General features: G+C 41.2%; 1 protein-coding gene across 2 annotated transcripts in view; it reads right to left on the reverse strand.

The window, feature by feature from the left end:
* Mic26-27 (MICOS subunit 26/27) overlaps window positions 1–15,595 on the reverse strand; it is a 69,333-nt gene extending 53,738 nt beyond the window's left edge. For both annotated transcript variants that reach the window (XM_067158437.2, XM_067158435.2), the window contains exon 1: window positions 15,488–15,595. In XM_067158437.2, coding sequence (XP_067014538.2) covers window positions 15,488–15,508 — 21 coding nt within the window. In that variant the 5' untranslated portion in view covers window positions 15,509–15,595. The remainder of the gene's footprint in view (window positions 1–15,487) is intronic.
* Between the last annotated feature and the right edge of the window lie 1,048 nt (window positions 15,596–16,643).

Consider the following 16,643-nt stretch of genomic DNA (forward strand, 5'->3'; position numbering starts at 1 on the left):
TGGTACATGTTCAAACCGATGGTAACTCTGTGCAGCGAGCGACACAGCGCAGTGGCTAGCTCATCGGCCTTCGTGGGTTCAAATCCCATGAGGATACGCTCTCGAGGGATATCGTAGGAATCAGACACGACCGAGAGGGCGAGAGGATCCCTTATTCTAAAATATCCTTACTCGATACTTGTTCGCATACGAATGCATCAACGTGGGTCGCGAATTGCGTCTCGAGAGAGTCTGGTGCAAGTGACGGGTCAGGTAAGGGTATTTTGCACTTTTTCTCGTGTTTTCATTACTTTTAAACATATACAGGTAAAATGAAGATAACGTTGGAATTGAAAAGGACAAATTATACGAAGTGGAATTAAGGATTGGAATAATTTATCAAGTGAGATGTTTGATAAATTTCCAGCTTCTCTGAAATAATTTATGAACAAACTGATAGGGAATCTGGCACCTGGGCCACAGCCCTAAATGAAGATCAGTGGTAATTGATAATCTCACCAGCGGATGTGATTTCGAGTTTCTCTAGAATTGTATTTCTGTCGATTAGGTCAAATGCCTTTTTATAATCTATGAAAGTGTAGAAATATCTTTCCCTCAGGATGTCGTAGAGCCTCATCTTGTCTTCCGCCACGTCGTTTACTGCACGAAGCTTACTTCTTCCCTTCCTGAACCCGAAATGTTCGTCCGGTATGAGAGGGTCGATTTGTTGTGAGAATCTGTAAACGATTAATTTTGTGAGAACTTCTAACAAGTTAATTTCTAGGGCTATGCCGCTATAGAACTTCGGGTCGTCAACGTTGATTTTGCCTTTATAAAGAGAAGAGGAGAAATGGAAGGGATCAGACACTTCCAAAAATGAAGGTATCGGCCAAAGAAAGACAACGGCCACGAATGTCGTGAAAATGAAACTTCCTAGCCTCGGAAACCTAATATCGTCGGGGTCGAAGAAGAACAAGAGTTGGCAAAGAGAGGTCGGATGGGATAGATGAAAGTGAGCAGCCTGGCACAAGTAAGTGGGAACAATGCCAGGACTCAGATAAGACCCCTGTGGTCGCCAACCCTCGCTCCAGAGTTCAGAGCCCCTGGGGCCCCTTTAAGTCGCCTCTCACGACAGGCAGGGGATACCGTGGGTGTTATTCTACCGCCCCCACCCACAGCGGTATAAAGGGCTTTGATCGTAGAATTGATCCAGTTCTCTCCAGATGTCTCTTAGTTCCACACATTTGTTTAATGGACACGTGCAGGTGCTAAGTAACATATTCGAGGATTGCTTGATACACTTGAAAATTGGAACTGGCCTTCTGTAATGCTCTGCTTTGCCAATTGGTCTACTGTCTCATTGTCTGTAATTCCTTTGATCCACATAAGATGAACTTCATTTCCGTTTTCCTTAACTCGGTATATACTAATTAGGATGCCCATTATGTATTTATTCGAACGCGTGTTCCTGCATGGTTGTTCTAGTTTTTGAAGTGCACTCTTGGAGTCCGTGAGAATTAATATTCTGCTGAAGTGCTGGACGCCGTACGTGATGGCTGAGATCATGACAAGTATTTCAGCTGTGAAGATTGAAACTTCGTTGGGAAAAGATAACATCTTGCAAGTGTTGAGTGCAGAGTAGTAGTACGCATAACAGACTCCTTCTTCGGTCTTAGACACATCTGTGTATATTTAAGTATAACTGCCCCAATATTCATCGATGAAATTTGTTACTTTTTTGTTGATATTTATATTGCAGATTATAAAATCTGGAAGATGTCCTTGTCAGTTTTGGTGGGGCTTCTGGGTTCTTCTGTTGAGTGTTTGGTAGTATACACAGGACAGTGGAGACTGGGCAGCCTATTCTGTATTGTTGTCCTCTGTAGAAAATAACGTCAGTGATACAGTACAAGATAGCTTTTGTTTCCTCTTTCGCTCATGAGCTTGAAACCTGCTTCTTCCATTGTGCTTAGTATACTGTATTTCTTCTCTCGTTAGGTATGTCTATTCTGAAGTTGAAAGTCTCCAGCTATTCTTGTGTTCTTTGTGGAATCTATTTGTTTCATATTCCCATTGTAGTTTCTACCACATCTTCAATAACTATTGTTAGTAAGTCTGTTTGAATAATTACAGTGTTTCCGTGCTGCTAGAGCGAGTTCGACATAGAACCATTTGAGGTTAATGTGCTCAGAGAAAGTTTCCCCGAGCGAGTTGGTCGTGCGGCTGTGAGCTTACATTCGGCAGGCAGTGGGTTCGAACCCCATTATCGGCAGCCCTGAAGATGGTTATCCGAGGTTTCCCATTATCACACCAGGGCTGTATCTTAATTTAGGCCACGTCGCTTCCTTCCCACTCATAGCCCTTCTCCTATCCCATCGTCGCCGTAAGACCTATCTGTGTCGGCGCGACATAAAGCTAATTGTAAAAAATAACTTTCTGTAATAATATATCTTGTCAATTGAGCGATTGATCAGGAATCTTGTTTAACATACCCTTTAGTCCTACGTTCCATACGAGCGAATTAAGTCAATCGCACCTTTCGGCCAGAAATCCGCTTTGTGAACTTATTGTAGGTCAGTACTCAAGATTCACATTCTTCACTCTTATTAACATTTCGGAAAACTCTTCCTCACTGGCAGTAGACGTTGTAAAGGAAAGGAGACATGATGCAATCTCATCTGATGCCATGAGACACACTGAAGTATTCTGAGATATCTACCACTATACTGATCACCGATGTTCATCAAGCACCTGCCGTAACTTTTCGTAAGCAGCACAGTTGAAGGTCCTTTTGTAGATTCAGTTAATTTGACCAGGTCTGAACGGACTACGACACAACTAGAGTATATAACTCAAAAGGCTCTTAGCGGGTCCGGCCTGTCAATACTTTATTACAACTACTTTACGTAAATCGTACAAGACCGCCTGGCGCTGAAGTCTAAACGGTCTGACACCGACGTTAGCCGGTTCGAGTACCGTTGGTCGAAAAATTTTCACCATCTACATTTAGGGCAGTAGCCCAGGTGGCAGATTCCCTATCTGTTGTTTTCCTAGCCTTTTCTTAAATAATTTCAAAGAAATTGGAAAAATTATTGAACATCTCCCTTGGTAAGTTATTCCAGTCCCTAACTACCATCCTATAAATGAATATTTGCTCCAATTTGTCCTCTTGAATTCCAACTTTATATTCGTATTGTGATCTTTCCTACTTTTAAAGACGCCACTCAAGCTTATTCATCTACTAATGTCATTCCACGCCATCTCTCCGCTGACATTTCCGAACATACCGCTCAAAAGGAGAACAATGAAACTTTGATTTCCACCTATTCAATACATTATAGGTATTAATCCTTATTTTATTGCTTAGTTGTTAAAACGTAGGACATGTTTCGTTCATATTTTGAACATCTTCGGCTATAAATATTCTTACAAGGTTAAATTGATAACATTGTTCTAGAATTTACACTTATGGTTTGCCATTAACAAACTTATCCATACTAAACTTTTAAAAACCTCTTAAATATAAAGCGTTTATGTATTACGTCGTCTTATTGAAAATAATAACTATTTATTGAGTTTGAAACATTAAAACCTTATTCTAATATTTAAAATACAATGCCTTTAGTTAATCTCTATATAAATACATTTACAGTCTGTTAAAATGCTGAATGTCTTAAAATTATTTGTTGTTTACACATTAAAACATTTTGTTACAAGTCCACGTAAATTTTTTCACATGTTGTACCATATGGAATTGAAATCTTAATACACTCTCAAAACATCTGAGTTTAGGCGTGAATATTATTCTTTTCGTCCATAAAATTGACAAAACTGATGCGCACTGTTGATTATAGGTTATGGATTTTGTCCTACTTTAAATATTTAACGTTGAAATTTGTCGAAATCACAAATTGCTTGTAGTCTTAACCAGAGTAAGGATATCCTATAGATGTAAGTTTGGACTCAAGAGCTTTGGTTTGTAGGACTCACAGAGCCACTTAAGCTTACACTTGCTTCGTTTCATTACCGCGATTCGCCGTTCTTAAGTCCCGCGCATCGAATATTTTGGAGCATGTTTCACATTTGTCGTCCTCTTTGGAAATAATGTTTGTGGATGACGTATTGTCTAGGAGGTTGACTTATTTGAGAGGTTATGTTGATTAGGAGTTAGAGATCCACAGAGCGCCAAATAAGCACTACGGTACATCAAATCTCCGTTCACGTCACTTTTGTGAAACTGAATCAACAATGACACACACACACACACACACACACACACACACACACACACACACACACACACAGAGTCATCGCAACATCGTCTTATGAATAGAGAATAGAAAATAGGCCTACTTTTAAATGCGCAATTCACTGAGACTGTGTAAATATAAACACTGTTAATCGCACTCGTACACTTTTAAACCCGTATGTATGTTCAACCCTTGTTCCATTTGTCAGCGGGGTCGTGTGTGAAGTGAGATAAATCTTCGATCGAATGCCCTTCCTGACGTTAACCTCATCAGAGGAGTTGATAAGATGAAATGAATGACGTAATGATGCGATAGTAGGAAGCAAGAGGGTACCCGGTGCCTACTTTTGTCGAATAGCACTTTACGTCGCCATCCGACGGACCTATCACCATCAACAGCATCATATGCCCTCACTCCACATGAGCAGTGCGGAGAGGTTTGGAATTGAAGTGAGCTGAACCCTAATACTGTTAGTCGTTTTCAATACAAAATTCAAAACCAAAATATAATTATTCAGTTAATGGCTGGTAACTTAAAAGGAAGAAACTCACAACATGAATATTTCCAACACAAAAAAGGGCACGAAAATCGGAACACACGAAAAAGTACTGGGAGGGCTGCAAGGCCCGAACAGTCCCTTCGAAGATACATTGATAATGGCCTGACTAAAGTGACCCTACGCAGTCGTAAAATTGAAAGAAGAAGAAGAAGAAAGGAAGGTTATTAGCCTATACGAAGTTGAAACTTCCCGCAATTTTTATCACACAATTGAAAGGATCACATAAAATAAAAATCTACAAACAGGTTGGATGTAGGCCTACTTAAGTTTTTTTTTTGTGACTACACTACATAGAGAATTGCAGCGTAGGGAAGACTGTGACAGGATTGTGAGTTGCACGTTCGTTCCTCATTTTGTGCCATATAGGCCTAAGTAACATTTTTTGAAGATGGACCGTTTTATCATAAAGAAGCCTCGATAAGTTATGAAAACTTTTTTTAAAATTCTAACAGTAGTAAGACATATCGCGGATGCGTGTGGATGCAGTGGCGTACCCACAAAATAATTTTAGTGGGTGGGGTATAAGTCCAGGCCAGTAGCGTGGATACAACTTTTCCTTGGAAGGAGTTGTGAAAAGATTTTTTATTTAGAATTTGCTTTACGTCGCACCGTAGGTCTTATGGCGACGATGGGAAAGGAAAGGGCTAGGAGTGGGAAGGAAGCGGCCGTGGCCTTGAGGCGACACTCCGGAGATAAAAATATATTTTTACTTAAAGCACGGATTTTCACGAAACTTTGTGGGAATGTCACCCTGTATAAAAGTAGAGATATCACGAACAAAATCATGAAAGAAGAAATCAAAGAAGTCAAACCATTGACCCAAGACAATACGAAGAGGTGTGGACAGAACGGACGTCCCTTTCCCCCATTACACAGCAGAAGACAAGAAAAGTTCACCGCAAGATGTCGCGTCGATCGCAGCCGTCCTTTCCGCACCGCTTCGTGACTACAATTTATATTGTAGTCCGTCTTGCCAAGACCATCTACAACAATAATATATTATAGTTGGTCTTGGTCTTGCCCAAGACTATCTTGATTGATCAACCAAAGAGGTATTTGGTTGTACCGTTGCCTACGAGATACATAAGGCCGGGAAATAGGAAGCAATTTGCCGCTGAAAAAGCGGCCCGATCGTGTTCGCGGCTTGGCCGCTAGATGTCAGGTTTCCGTTCTGTTCTTGGCGGACTTTTAACATTGTGATGTGCGGACTAATAGTGATGTTGTGTTGATTTTGTGCAATTTATTGTCAGTATTTTTTCTGTCGGTGTGTGTATGTGAGGTTGAGAAGATGGCGAACTGTTGTGTACCTCTGTGTACTTCCGATACTGCTAAAAAGCAAGAAAATGTGACGTTTCATAGCTTCCCTTCGGAGCGCGGTTTAAGAGAGAAGTGGAGGCAAGCCATTTCCAGGCAAGGTGATAAACTAGGATGTCTTTAGGTACCTAACAATTCTTATCGAGTGTGTAGCTCGCATTTTAATACGTCAGATTCACCGAGCTCGATAGGTGCAGTCGCTTAAGTGCGGCCATTATCCAGTATTCGGGAGATAGTAGGTTCGAACCCCACTGTCGGCAGCCCTGAATATGGTTTTCCGTGGTTTCCCATTTTCACACCAGGAAAATGCTGGGGCTGTACCTTAATTAAGGCCACGGATGCTTCCTTCCCACTCCTAGCCCTTTCCAGTCCTATCGTCGCCATAAGACATATCTGTGTCTGTGCGAAGTAAAGCAACTAGCAAAAAAAAAAAAAAAAAAAGTTAGATTTTAGTGTAAGCACATCAATCAAGCGAATTCTTCCCAACAAAGTTCCTTCTGTTTTTAGTGTGTACCCTGTTCATAAACAGAACAGTAACAAGCGCAGGAAGGATCCAGCTCCCAGAAATGACATACCATCAAAATTTAGTAGAATTTCTGATTCAGATAATGATATATCTTCAACAAATAACGGTTCTACACCAGTCACAAACGAAAAAGGGTTACAAGTCTCGTTTCTATGTAAGGGAAAGTCTACGAGTAGCTCTTTTAAATCGAAATATTTATTGACGAGAAAGTCAAATACCAGGTTAAGGGAAACAATATTTAAATTGAGAAGTATGATACGGGCAATGAAATCAGAAAAACGTTTTAAGATATCTGAACTTCATCGAAAATTTCCGATCAGGATGATGCGTTCAAGAATTTCCGAAGGAAATCCCTGAACCGCAAAGTGCTGAAATTTTGATAACTTCCTGCACCTCCGGTAAGCTAATCTTATGTATCGGTACGTCATACATTATAGATAATATTGTATCAGATTAAATGAATTGTTTCTTCTGATCATTTGAACATTAATGCTGCTGATATGTATTTGTCTTAATTGATCACGAAGTTTTCGTGAATTACTTATTTCGTCTTAACACAGTGTGAAACAAAGGCATACGTTCTAGAAAATAAGTCATTCAATTGCTCTTAGTCTATTTTTTATCTTATATCTGTTTGGTGTCCTCTGAAATTACTAGTTTTAATTAAATTTTATAGTTTTTCGCAAACCAACGTGTTGCAATGAGCGCGCAAGACAGAATAGTAAAGAGAACTCTAGCGGCGCTTGTCGGAAGTATCTCGAGACAAGTTTAGAGTGCTGTATTTCCCGGCCTTGGTGAATCTCGTAGGCAACGGTTGTACGAGACGGTACGAGATGTAGTGACTCTATATGTACAGTGTGGCCAACGAGTGCTTCATTCTGATTGGCTCCGCCATGTTTTAGCCAAATCTCCCGTCAGCTGATTTAAACGTATCTATTCAGCTCAGCGTAAGATCACTCATTATGCAATTTCAGCGAAGTACAGGCTACCTGTTTTAACCTTAATACACCGAAAATATGTTCTTATTAAACACGGAAGATTATTTAGTATTATTAGTTAAGAAATGTGTGTGAATTTACGTATTTCTGAGGTCTGAATTTTGAAGAAAATTACGCCAGGCTGTTATGTTTATGGTTGTAGAAACAATTCAGGAAAGGTTTTTAAAATGAAATTAGGCAATTGATTGTTTTCAGCACGTTATAAGACGCTCCCAACACCGAGTAGAGTTGTTTCATGCATTAACAATAACAACAAAATGGGTCAGATTTCTCCGTTAATATTCGCCGCATCGAAAACCTGTACATAAGGAAAGTTGTTTAGAATATAATTTCCGACATTTTACGGGTTTTTTGCGATTTTACTGTGTAAGGTAAATAACAGAGATGTTCACGATTATATTATTTTTTACAAATTTTCAAATATCCCAGAAAATATCTGTTTTATCTGAAACTTGTACTTAACAAAACTCACAGGAAAGGTCACCGTACCGTAGCCATCATTAAAGGACCACTATACACAACCCGGGGACCATGGCAGTTGCTTGTTTTCGCCACTAAAGAGTAGCAGGTTTTCGCTATTATTTCTATTAGTACCACGAGTAAAATGGTACAGTATATTACGTTAACATAAATATGGAGCTAGGTAATACAATTTTGTCTACCCATCGGTTAACTAGTCATGTTATTTTCTATCTTCTGCGTGTGTTCAGAGTATATACATACCGATAAGTCATATATAAAAAGTAAATTTCTATGTATAGTTTTATGATACTGCGTTGTATATTCTGATATGTAAAACTGTGTAACCTGATATATTTTCTTAAATTTAAATAAACGGGCGACTTGGCCGTGCGGATAGGGTCGCGCAGATGTGTGCTTGCATCCGGGAGATAGTGGGTTCGAACCCCACTGTCGGCAGCCCTGAAGATGGTTTTCCGTGGTTTCCCATTTTCACACCAGGCAACAGGCAAATGCTGGGGGTGTACCTTAATTAAGGCCACGGACGCTTCCTTACCATTCGTAGGCCTTTTCTGTCCCATCGTCGCCATAAGACCTATCAGTGTCAGTGCGACGTAAAGCAAATAGAAAAAAAATTAAATGTAGGCTAACTTTACAGTCATCACATACATTATTCAAGACAATGACTATACTATTTTACTAGGCCTAGCTACCGTCGCAGAATTTCTAACCTCTTCAATAATACTGACTTGTAAGCCTATACCACGTATAACTCTAAATTTTGAAGTTTTACGGCAGGTAGTCAGGCTCTGAATATATTAACAAATACTGATAGGCCTATATACATACAGCATAAGCAAAATAAATAACATCTTAAAACGTTGACCTAGTCTATTCTTTATTGAAATAATAATAATAATAATAATAATAATAATAATAATAATAATAATAATAATAATAATAATAATAATAATAATAATAATAATAATAATAATATCACACTCCTTCATCTATCAGCGGATTGAGTACTTGGCAAAAACATGGCGGCTGGGCTGGGCTGGCCTGGCCTTGGCCACACTGTACATATAGAGTCACTGTAACGAGATGGTAGTGACAGAGCTCTCTGTGAGCAGTAACGTTAGCTATCCCGCCATTGCAACTGGTCGCGCCATCTGTGAGAAAATGATGATGAAGCGATGATTTAAATCAAGGATGATGCAAGAGAAATTTCAATTACTTTTATAATCTGTTTATATTCAGGATACGAGACGACCAGTGAGTTCTGTACTATACGGCGATCCAGCTCCGTGTTGCTAGTTGATCAAATTGGCGCAGTGGCTAGCGCGTTGATCTACCAAAGCGAACTTCGTGGGTTCAAATCCCATGAGGTTCGCATAATTTATTGAGAATACGCTCTCGAGGGATGTCATAAGAAAGCCTGATTCTGAGTGGCCATAGGAATCAGACACTGCTTATGAACGAACGAGAGGGCGAGAGGTACCCTTATTCTAAAATATCCTTACTTGATACTTGTTCACATACGAATGCATCCAACGTGGGTCGCGGCGGCCCGGCGTGCCTAAATGAGATGACGGGACCGAATGTCCTACGTCGTGATGGCAGGGTGCAAGTGACGGTGTCAGGTAGGGGTATTTTGCACTTTTTCAACCTCAGAAGAAGTTAGAATTTGTAAGTCAGTGTTTATTTTTTTAATTTATTTAGCTTCCATATTGCATATTTTGAAATATTTCCAAATTACTTCAAGAAGTTAACGGTGTGTGAATTCACGACAAAAAGCTAAGTCTACATCAAAGAGGATATACACTGACTGACAGAGCAAATGCAATACCAAGAAGGAGTGGTCAGAACTGTATGCCAATTGCAGGGTAGACTGACGTCACTGAGGTATGCTCATGATGTGAAATGCGCCGCTGTGCTGCGCACGTAGCGAACGATAAATGGGACACGGCGTTGGCGAATTGCCCACTTCGTACCGTGATTTCTCAGCCGACAGTCATTGTAGAACGTGTTGTCGTGTGCCACAGGACACGTGTATAGCTAAGAATGCCAGGCCACCGTGAACGGAGGCATTTCCAGCAGACAGACGACTTTACGAGGGGTATGGTGATCGGGCTGAGAAGGGCAGGTTGGTCGCTTCGTCAAATCGCAGCCGATACCCATAGGGATGTGTCCACGGTGCAGCGCCTGTGGCGAAGATGGTTGGCGCAGGGACATGTGGCACGTGCGAGGGGTCCAGGCGCAGCCCGAGTGACGTCAGCACGCGAGGATCGGCGCATCCGCCACCAAGCGGTGGCAGCCCCGCACGCCACGTCAACCGCCATTCTTCAGCATGTGCAAGACACCCTGGCTGTTCCAATATCGGCCAGAACAATTTCCCGTCGATTGGTTGAAGGAGGCCTGCACTCCCGGCGTCCGCTCAGAAGACTACCATTGACTCCACAGCATAGACGTGCACGCCTGGCATGGTGCCGGGCTAGAGCGACTTGGATGAGGGAATGGCGGAACGTCGTGTTCTCCGATGAGTCACGCTTCTGTTCTGTCAGTGATAGTCACCGCAGACGAGTGTGGCGTCGGCGTGGAGAAAGGTCAAATCCGGCAGTAACTGTGGAGCGCCCTACCGCTAGACAACGCGGCATCATGGTTTGGGGCGCTATTGCGTATGATTCCACGTCACCTCTAGTGCGTATTCAAGGCACGTTAAATGCCCACCGCTACGTGCAGCATGTGCTGCGGCCGGTGGCACTCCCGTACCTTCAGGGGCTGCCCAATGGTCTGTTTCAGCAGGATAATGCCCGCCCACACACTGCTCGCATCTCCCAACAGGCTCTAAGAGGTATACAGATGCTTCCGTGGCCAGCGTACTCTCCGGATCTCTCACCAATCGAACACGTGTGGGATCTCATTGGACGCCGTTTGCAAACTCTGCCCCAGCCTCGTACGGACGACCAACTGTGGCAAATGGTTGACAGAGAATGGAGAACCATCCCTCAGGACACCATCCGCACTCTTATTGACTCTGTACCTCGACGTGTTTCTGCGTGCATCGCCGCTCGCGGTGGTCCTACATCCTACTGAGTCGATGCCGTGCGCATTGTGTAACCTGCATATCGGTTTGAAATAAACATCAATTATTCGTCCGTGCCGTCTCTGTTTTTTCCCCAACTTTCATCCCTTTCGAACCACTCCTTCTTGGTGTTGCATTTGCTCTGTCAGTCAGTGTAATTTGCGATGTAATGTATTGCTAGAAATAGATCGGTAGCAATTTGGATTAGGTATTTTAAGAATAATCGAAGTAGGGATCCTAAGTTTCATCAAGCGGAAATGTTAGATGTCTTCTAGGGCGATGTTAGCAATTGTTAATAAAGTGTGGCGTAGCCATTAAAATTTTTGCCGTAGAGGCCCCTTGGATTTCGTCTACTAGATGTAGATAATCGTATTATCCTCTCTCCTCGTGCTTCGAGGTTCCCATGATAATAACAATAAACGAACTATTCTGAAACCGAAAACACGTTTCCCAGGGAATGTTTTAAGAAATGTTTAATAGTACGAAATACTGACACATGGCCACTACCTTTGTGAAGTATATCGCGAAGGCAGTGACACGACAGATGCCACCCACTCGGCAATAAATAGCCACACGAAAGTATTATTACCGTATTTATTCTAAACCAGAATATTGCATCTTTACTCAAACTGTTTATTCTTGCATTCATTTCACTTATAAATAAATAAAATTCTTTAGTGGGAATAACAAAGGCGGGGGTGGGGGGCTGTCGTCCAAGGAGTCCAGACACCCCAGGAGATGTACTTTTATTACGCCTTTCATATATAATATATATTATTATCAGCTTCTGGAATCCGCACGAATCCACCATTCTTACTTGGATCCAAGGACACTCATTTCCTTTATAGGTATCACCTAAACTCTGGAAGTCGGGACACCTATCAAAATAAAATTCTGGATGAAGAACTACCTTAATGCCCCCCTCCACTGAAATCTTGGCTACGCTACTGGTGCACAGGGTAGTTATTTCATTATGCCTAAAGAACCGAAAGCATAAAAACCAAACTAAAAATCATTAAAGCCGTGATGATGTGTTTTTGACTGACTTAAAGTGTGTGAAACGTCAGTGAACTGTGCGCATGGAGATTGTCGGAGCACGTAAAAACCGTAAAATATTCTGCTCTGTGTGCAAGAAACGCAGTAGAGCCAAAAGCAACTCCTCATGCACACTATTTAAACCTCTGCATGGCATATTCCATTATAGAAACATGAACATATAACCAGAAAAAAAATCTAAAAAGTGTTTAATTTTGAAAAGATTTTAACTGATATTCACATTGAAGTGTAGTACTTATTTTAGATGTATTGTGCATATGATAGTGCCTATGTTCAATATTTTAAATCCATTTCTTTTTTCGTATCTACGGTGCGTAACGTCCGGTAATAAACGTTAGACTATGTAGTGTAGCGACTAATACTCGGGATAGGTGCCGCTTCCGTACCCGCTGTGCAGACTTAGGGATGATAAAAATCATATAAGAATGGTGTGCAACGATACCTTAAGTAGCAGAAAGGAGAGATCCTTCCTTCATGCTTGCCAGAAACCTACCATCCCGCCCCAAAAAGTATTCTTACTTATACAGAAGAATTAAAACTGAGACTGTGTAAATGAGATGATAGCGATCATGTGCTGTATTCCTATTGGCCGGCTAATGTTCGCGAAGAGTTCCTATTCGCCGGACAAGCTTTCTAATGTCTCGGACCGTTGCCTACGAGATATACAAGGCCGGGACATAGCTACTAATTTTTCGCTGAAAAAGCGGTCCGGCCGTGTTCACGGTTTGGCCGCTAGATGTCAGGCTTCCGTTCTGTTCTTGGCAGACTTTAACATTGTGATATGCTGCGTAATTGTGATGCTGTGTTGATTTTGTGCAATTTATTGTGAATATTGTATCCGTCGGTGAGTGTCTGCGAGGTTGAGAAGAAGGTGCACTGTTGTGTACCTGTGTGTAATTCGGATGACACTAAAAAAGCACGAATATTGACGTTCCATAGTTTCCCTTCCGAGTGCGGTTTAAGGGAGAAATCGAAGCAAACTATTTCTACGCAAGGTGTTATAGTAGGGATATCTTTAGGTATTTAGCAATTCTTCTCATAAAACAGATTTCAGTGTAAGCATATCAATTAAACTTCCTTCTGTTTTCATTGTATATCCTGTTCACAAACAGGAAAATGGCAAAGGCAGGAAGCGTCCAGCTCCCAAAAATGATGTATTGCCATCAAAATTTAGTAAAAGTTCCGATTCAGATAACGTCAGCCACAAACGAAAAAGGAGTAAAAGTCTCGTTTCTATATCAAGGAAAGTCTACGAGTATCTCTGTTAAATCTAAAAATATACGAATGAGAAAATTTAAATACCAGATTAAAGAAAATAATCTGTAAATTGAGAAGTAGGATACGGGTAATGAAATCAGAAAAAAAATTACGGTATCTGAACTTGACCAAAAAGCAAACCAAATTGAAAAGCATGCTAACATTAGTCATTTAGGAGCTTTATTCCTGTTAGAACGAATTTAATTTTCTTCTCCTTTCTTCATCCCTATACCCTCCAGAGTCGGTTTTTCCCTCGGACTCAGCGAGGATCACACCTCTACCGCCTCAAGGGTAGTGTCCTGAAGCACTAGACTTTGAGTCGGGGGGTACAGCTGGGGAAGATGACCAGTACCTCGCCCAGGCAGCGTCACCTGCTATGCTGAACAGGGGCCTTGTGGAGGGATGGGAAGAGTGGAAAGGACAGGCAGGGAAGATGGAAGGAAGCGGCCGTAGCCTTAAGTTAGGTACTATCCTGGCATTTGCCCGGAGGAGAAGTGGGAAACCACGGAAAACCACTTCGAGGATGGCTGAGGTGGGTATCGAACCCACCTCTAGTCAGTTGACCTCCCGAGGCTGAGTGGACCCCGTTCCAGCCCTCGTACCACTTTTCAAATTTCGTGGCAGGGCCGGGAATCGAACCCGGACCTCCAGGGGTGACAGCTAATCACACTATCCGCTACACCACAGAGGCGAACACAAATTTAATTTTACGGGAAGAAAAAAGAGAAATACGGTGAAACGACGCTAAATATTTGCGTAACGGGCATAACATAGCTCACGAAACAGCGGCTTCAATACGAATGTCAAAATATCAGATGTGCGGAGGAAAAGATTGGATCGCTGATAATTGGTGAAAGGACGATTAAACCCAAAGTTATTTATGACCGCAATCTCGATCCGCTTATCGAATATTCTGAGGCACAATTAAAGTAATCGGTAAGAAGTGACAAACTCGCTATCAGATTTCTCTGCTTCTTTCGTGAATTACTTATTTCGTTTAAGCATATTGTAAGAAATACGTTGTAGGAAATAAGTCAAACAATTGCTCTTGGTCTATCTTTGATCTCATATCTGTTTGCTGCCTTCTGAAATTACTAGTTTTAATGAATATTTACAGTTTTTCGTATTCGAACGTGTTGCAATGAGCGGGCGAGACAGATCAGCGGCACAGGCCGGAGTATCTCGAGGACGAGTCCAAAGATAATAAGTCTAGTGTGCTGTATTTCTATTTCCCGGCCTTGTGTATCTCGTAGGCAACGCTCCGACAGAGCTCGCATCGTGTGCAAGTACAGGTCTGCCATATTCGCTAAGAGTAAGAGAACCATGAATTCCTAACTCGCTGTAACCTATCTTCGCAAATCCAGGCCAAGCTCTGTCATGAGGCTCTTAACTATGGCCGCGGCGCATACTGCCCGCACGGCAAGGAAAAAAAAGTAATTTAGCAGCTCTAGCCTATCTTTGCGAATCCAGGCCAAGCTCTGGTCTTGTCACTAAGAATGCGTAAGTTGGCAAGCCTCCCGAGTGTTACGTGACATCGCCCGTGTCACGCCATGTTGGATGTCTAACCTCACTTTCGCACACCGGGTACGGAAGCTTTACCCTCGGGATATTTGCAGATGAAAAGTGAAATTCTTCGTAAAGAAAGTATAATAATGGAATGCTTGAACCGTGATGCCCATTACGTGCACAATAATGACATATAACGTTCAAGAAAAATCACATGACAAAATACCGAAGAACATTCATGGAGTTCTTGAAAATTGTTGAAATGAGAGGTTCAGTAAATAATACGTCGAGAACTTCGTTTCCACCACTCACAGCAGCAGCTACCGACTATATCACCACCATTTACGTTTGAACAACAAAATCGAGTTTCACTTCATAGAAATTACAATTATTGCATTTCTAAAAGTTGGGTTAACTGAACGAAATGCTCTACAACGAAGTGTCTGTACATGATAGGTCATTATTTACAAAATTTCTTGAAGAAAGTTTGATACTCACTTTTAAGGAGACATTAGTCATACTGGAAAATTTTTCCTGTTGTTCTTAGTTATGACATGGAATATTCACTGGAAACCATAGCTACAAAGGGTAAACAATACGTTAACGCCAAAGAAACTCCTACATAACTTTAAGATCTTTGGATCTTCGGTTACCAAGAAAACACTTTCTTGTTTAAACATCTAAGAGATTTACTTTCTTAATCACTTACTCCATGATACAGGCATGTGTTTAACGTATTTTGATGACTGTTTAGTGGCCTTCACTAAGACCGACTCCAATCCTCAGACCTTAATGCTACTCTCGATCGTTCAAAGATGGCGAATCGAGTAGCCGGAATTGTTGGAAATGTGGGTTTGTTTTGGTTTGTTGTTATCGTATGTAGTCGTTAGTTTCTTTGTAGAATATAAGTGTGCGAGTGTATTTATATGAGTCAGTGGACACATAGGATCTGCAGTTATACGCAGTAATGCGAGAATGTGCTTGCTTGTTTTTACCAGTTAAAGAACATGAGTGCACTAGGGTCCAGGTTTTAGTCTAACTATGGCAATGCCTCTCATACAACTATTTTTAAGTTCCCTACGGACTAGAACATTAAGAGAGTAGTGGATTAGGAATATACATCGTGATTATTTTGAAGTCCATGACAAAACTGTAGCGTGCATACAACATTTTGAGAATAAGAATAAGTCTGAGGTTAGGGAAGCCATTTCTCTACTTCCAAACTATTCGTGTTCCTCGAAAAATATAAATTTAGATAGAATATAACTGATATTGTGTTATTCCATCAGTGTCTATGTGCTTCAAAATGTCAAGTTATTTAGATGCAAGTATATTTTACAATAATCTGTGCTTTGCCTGCGGAAATATTTGGCTGGATCTTGGAGTATAACAAACTTATAAGTGTGACAGATGGAGCAATGTGTATACTGTTACATAGAATAAATTGTGACTTGAGGAATTAGCTGGGTTTGTAACGTAGAGTTTTACACTACCAACACTTTGCGATTCATGTTGAGATTATCTGTTATCAAGCAGACTGCGCCGAACTGAAGCTTGTACATGTGGTTAAATGTCAGTGTTTAGTCAATAGAGTTTTTGCACTCATGTTCTTTACTGGGTAAAAACCTATTATATCTTTAGTGTCTGAACGTTT

This window comes from Anabrus simplex, chromosome 14, assembly GCF_040414725.1.
Source record: "Anabrus simplex isolate iqAnaSimp1 chromosome 14, ASM4041472v1, whole genome shotgun sequence".
NCBI lineage: Eukaryota > Metazoa > Arthropoda > Insecta > Orthoptera > Tettigoniidae > Anabrus > Anabrus simplex.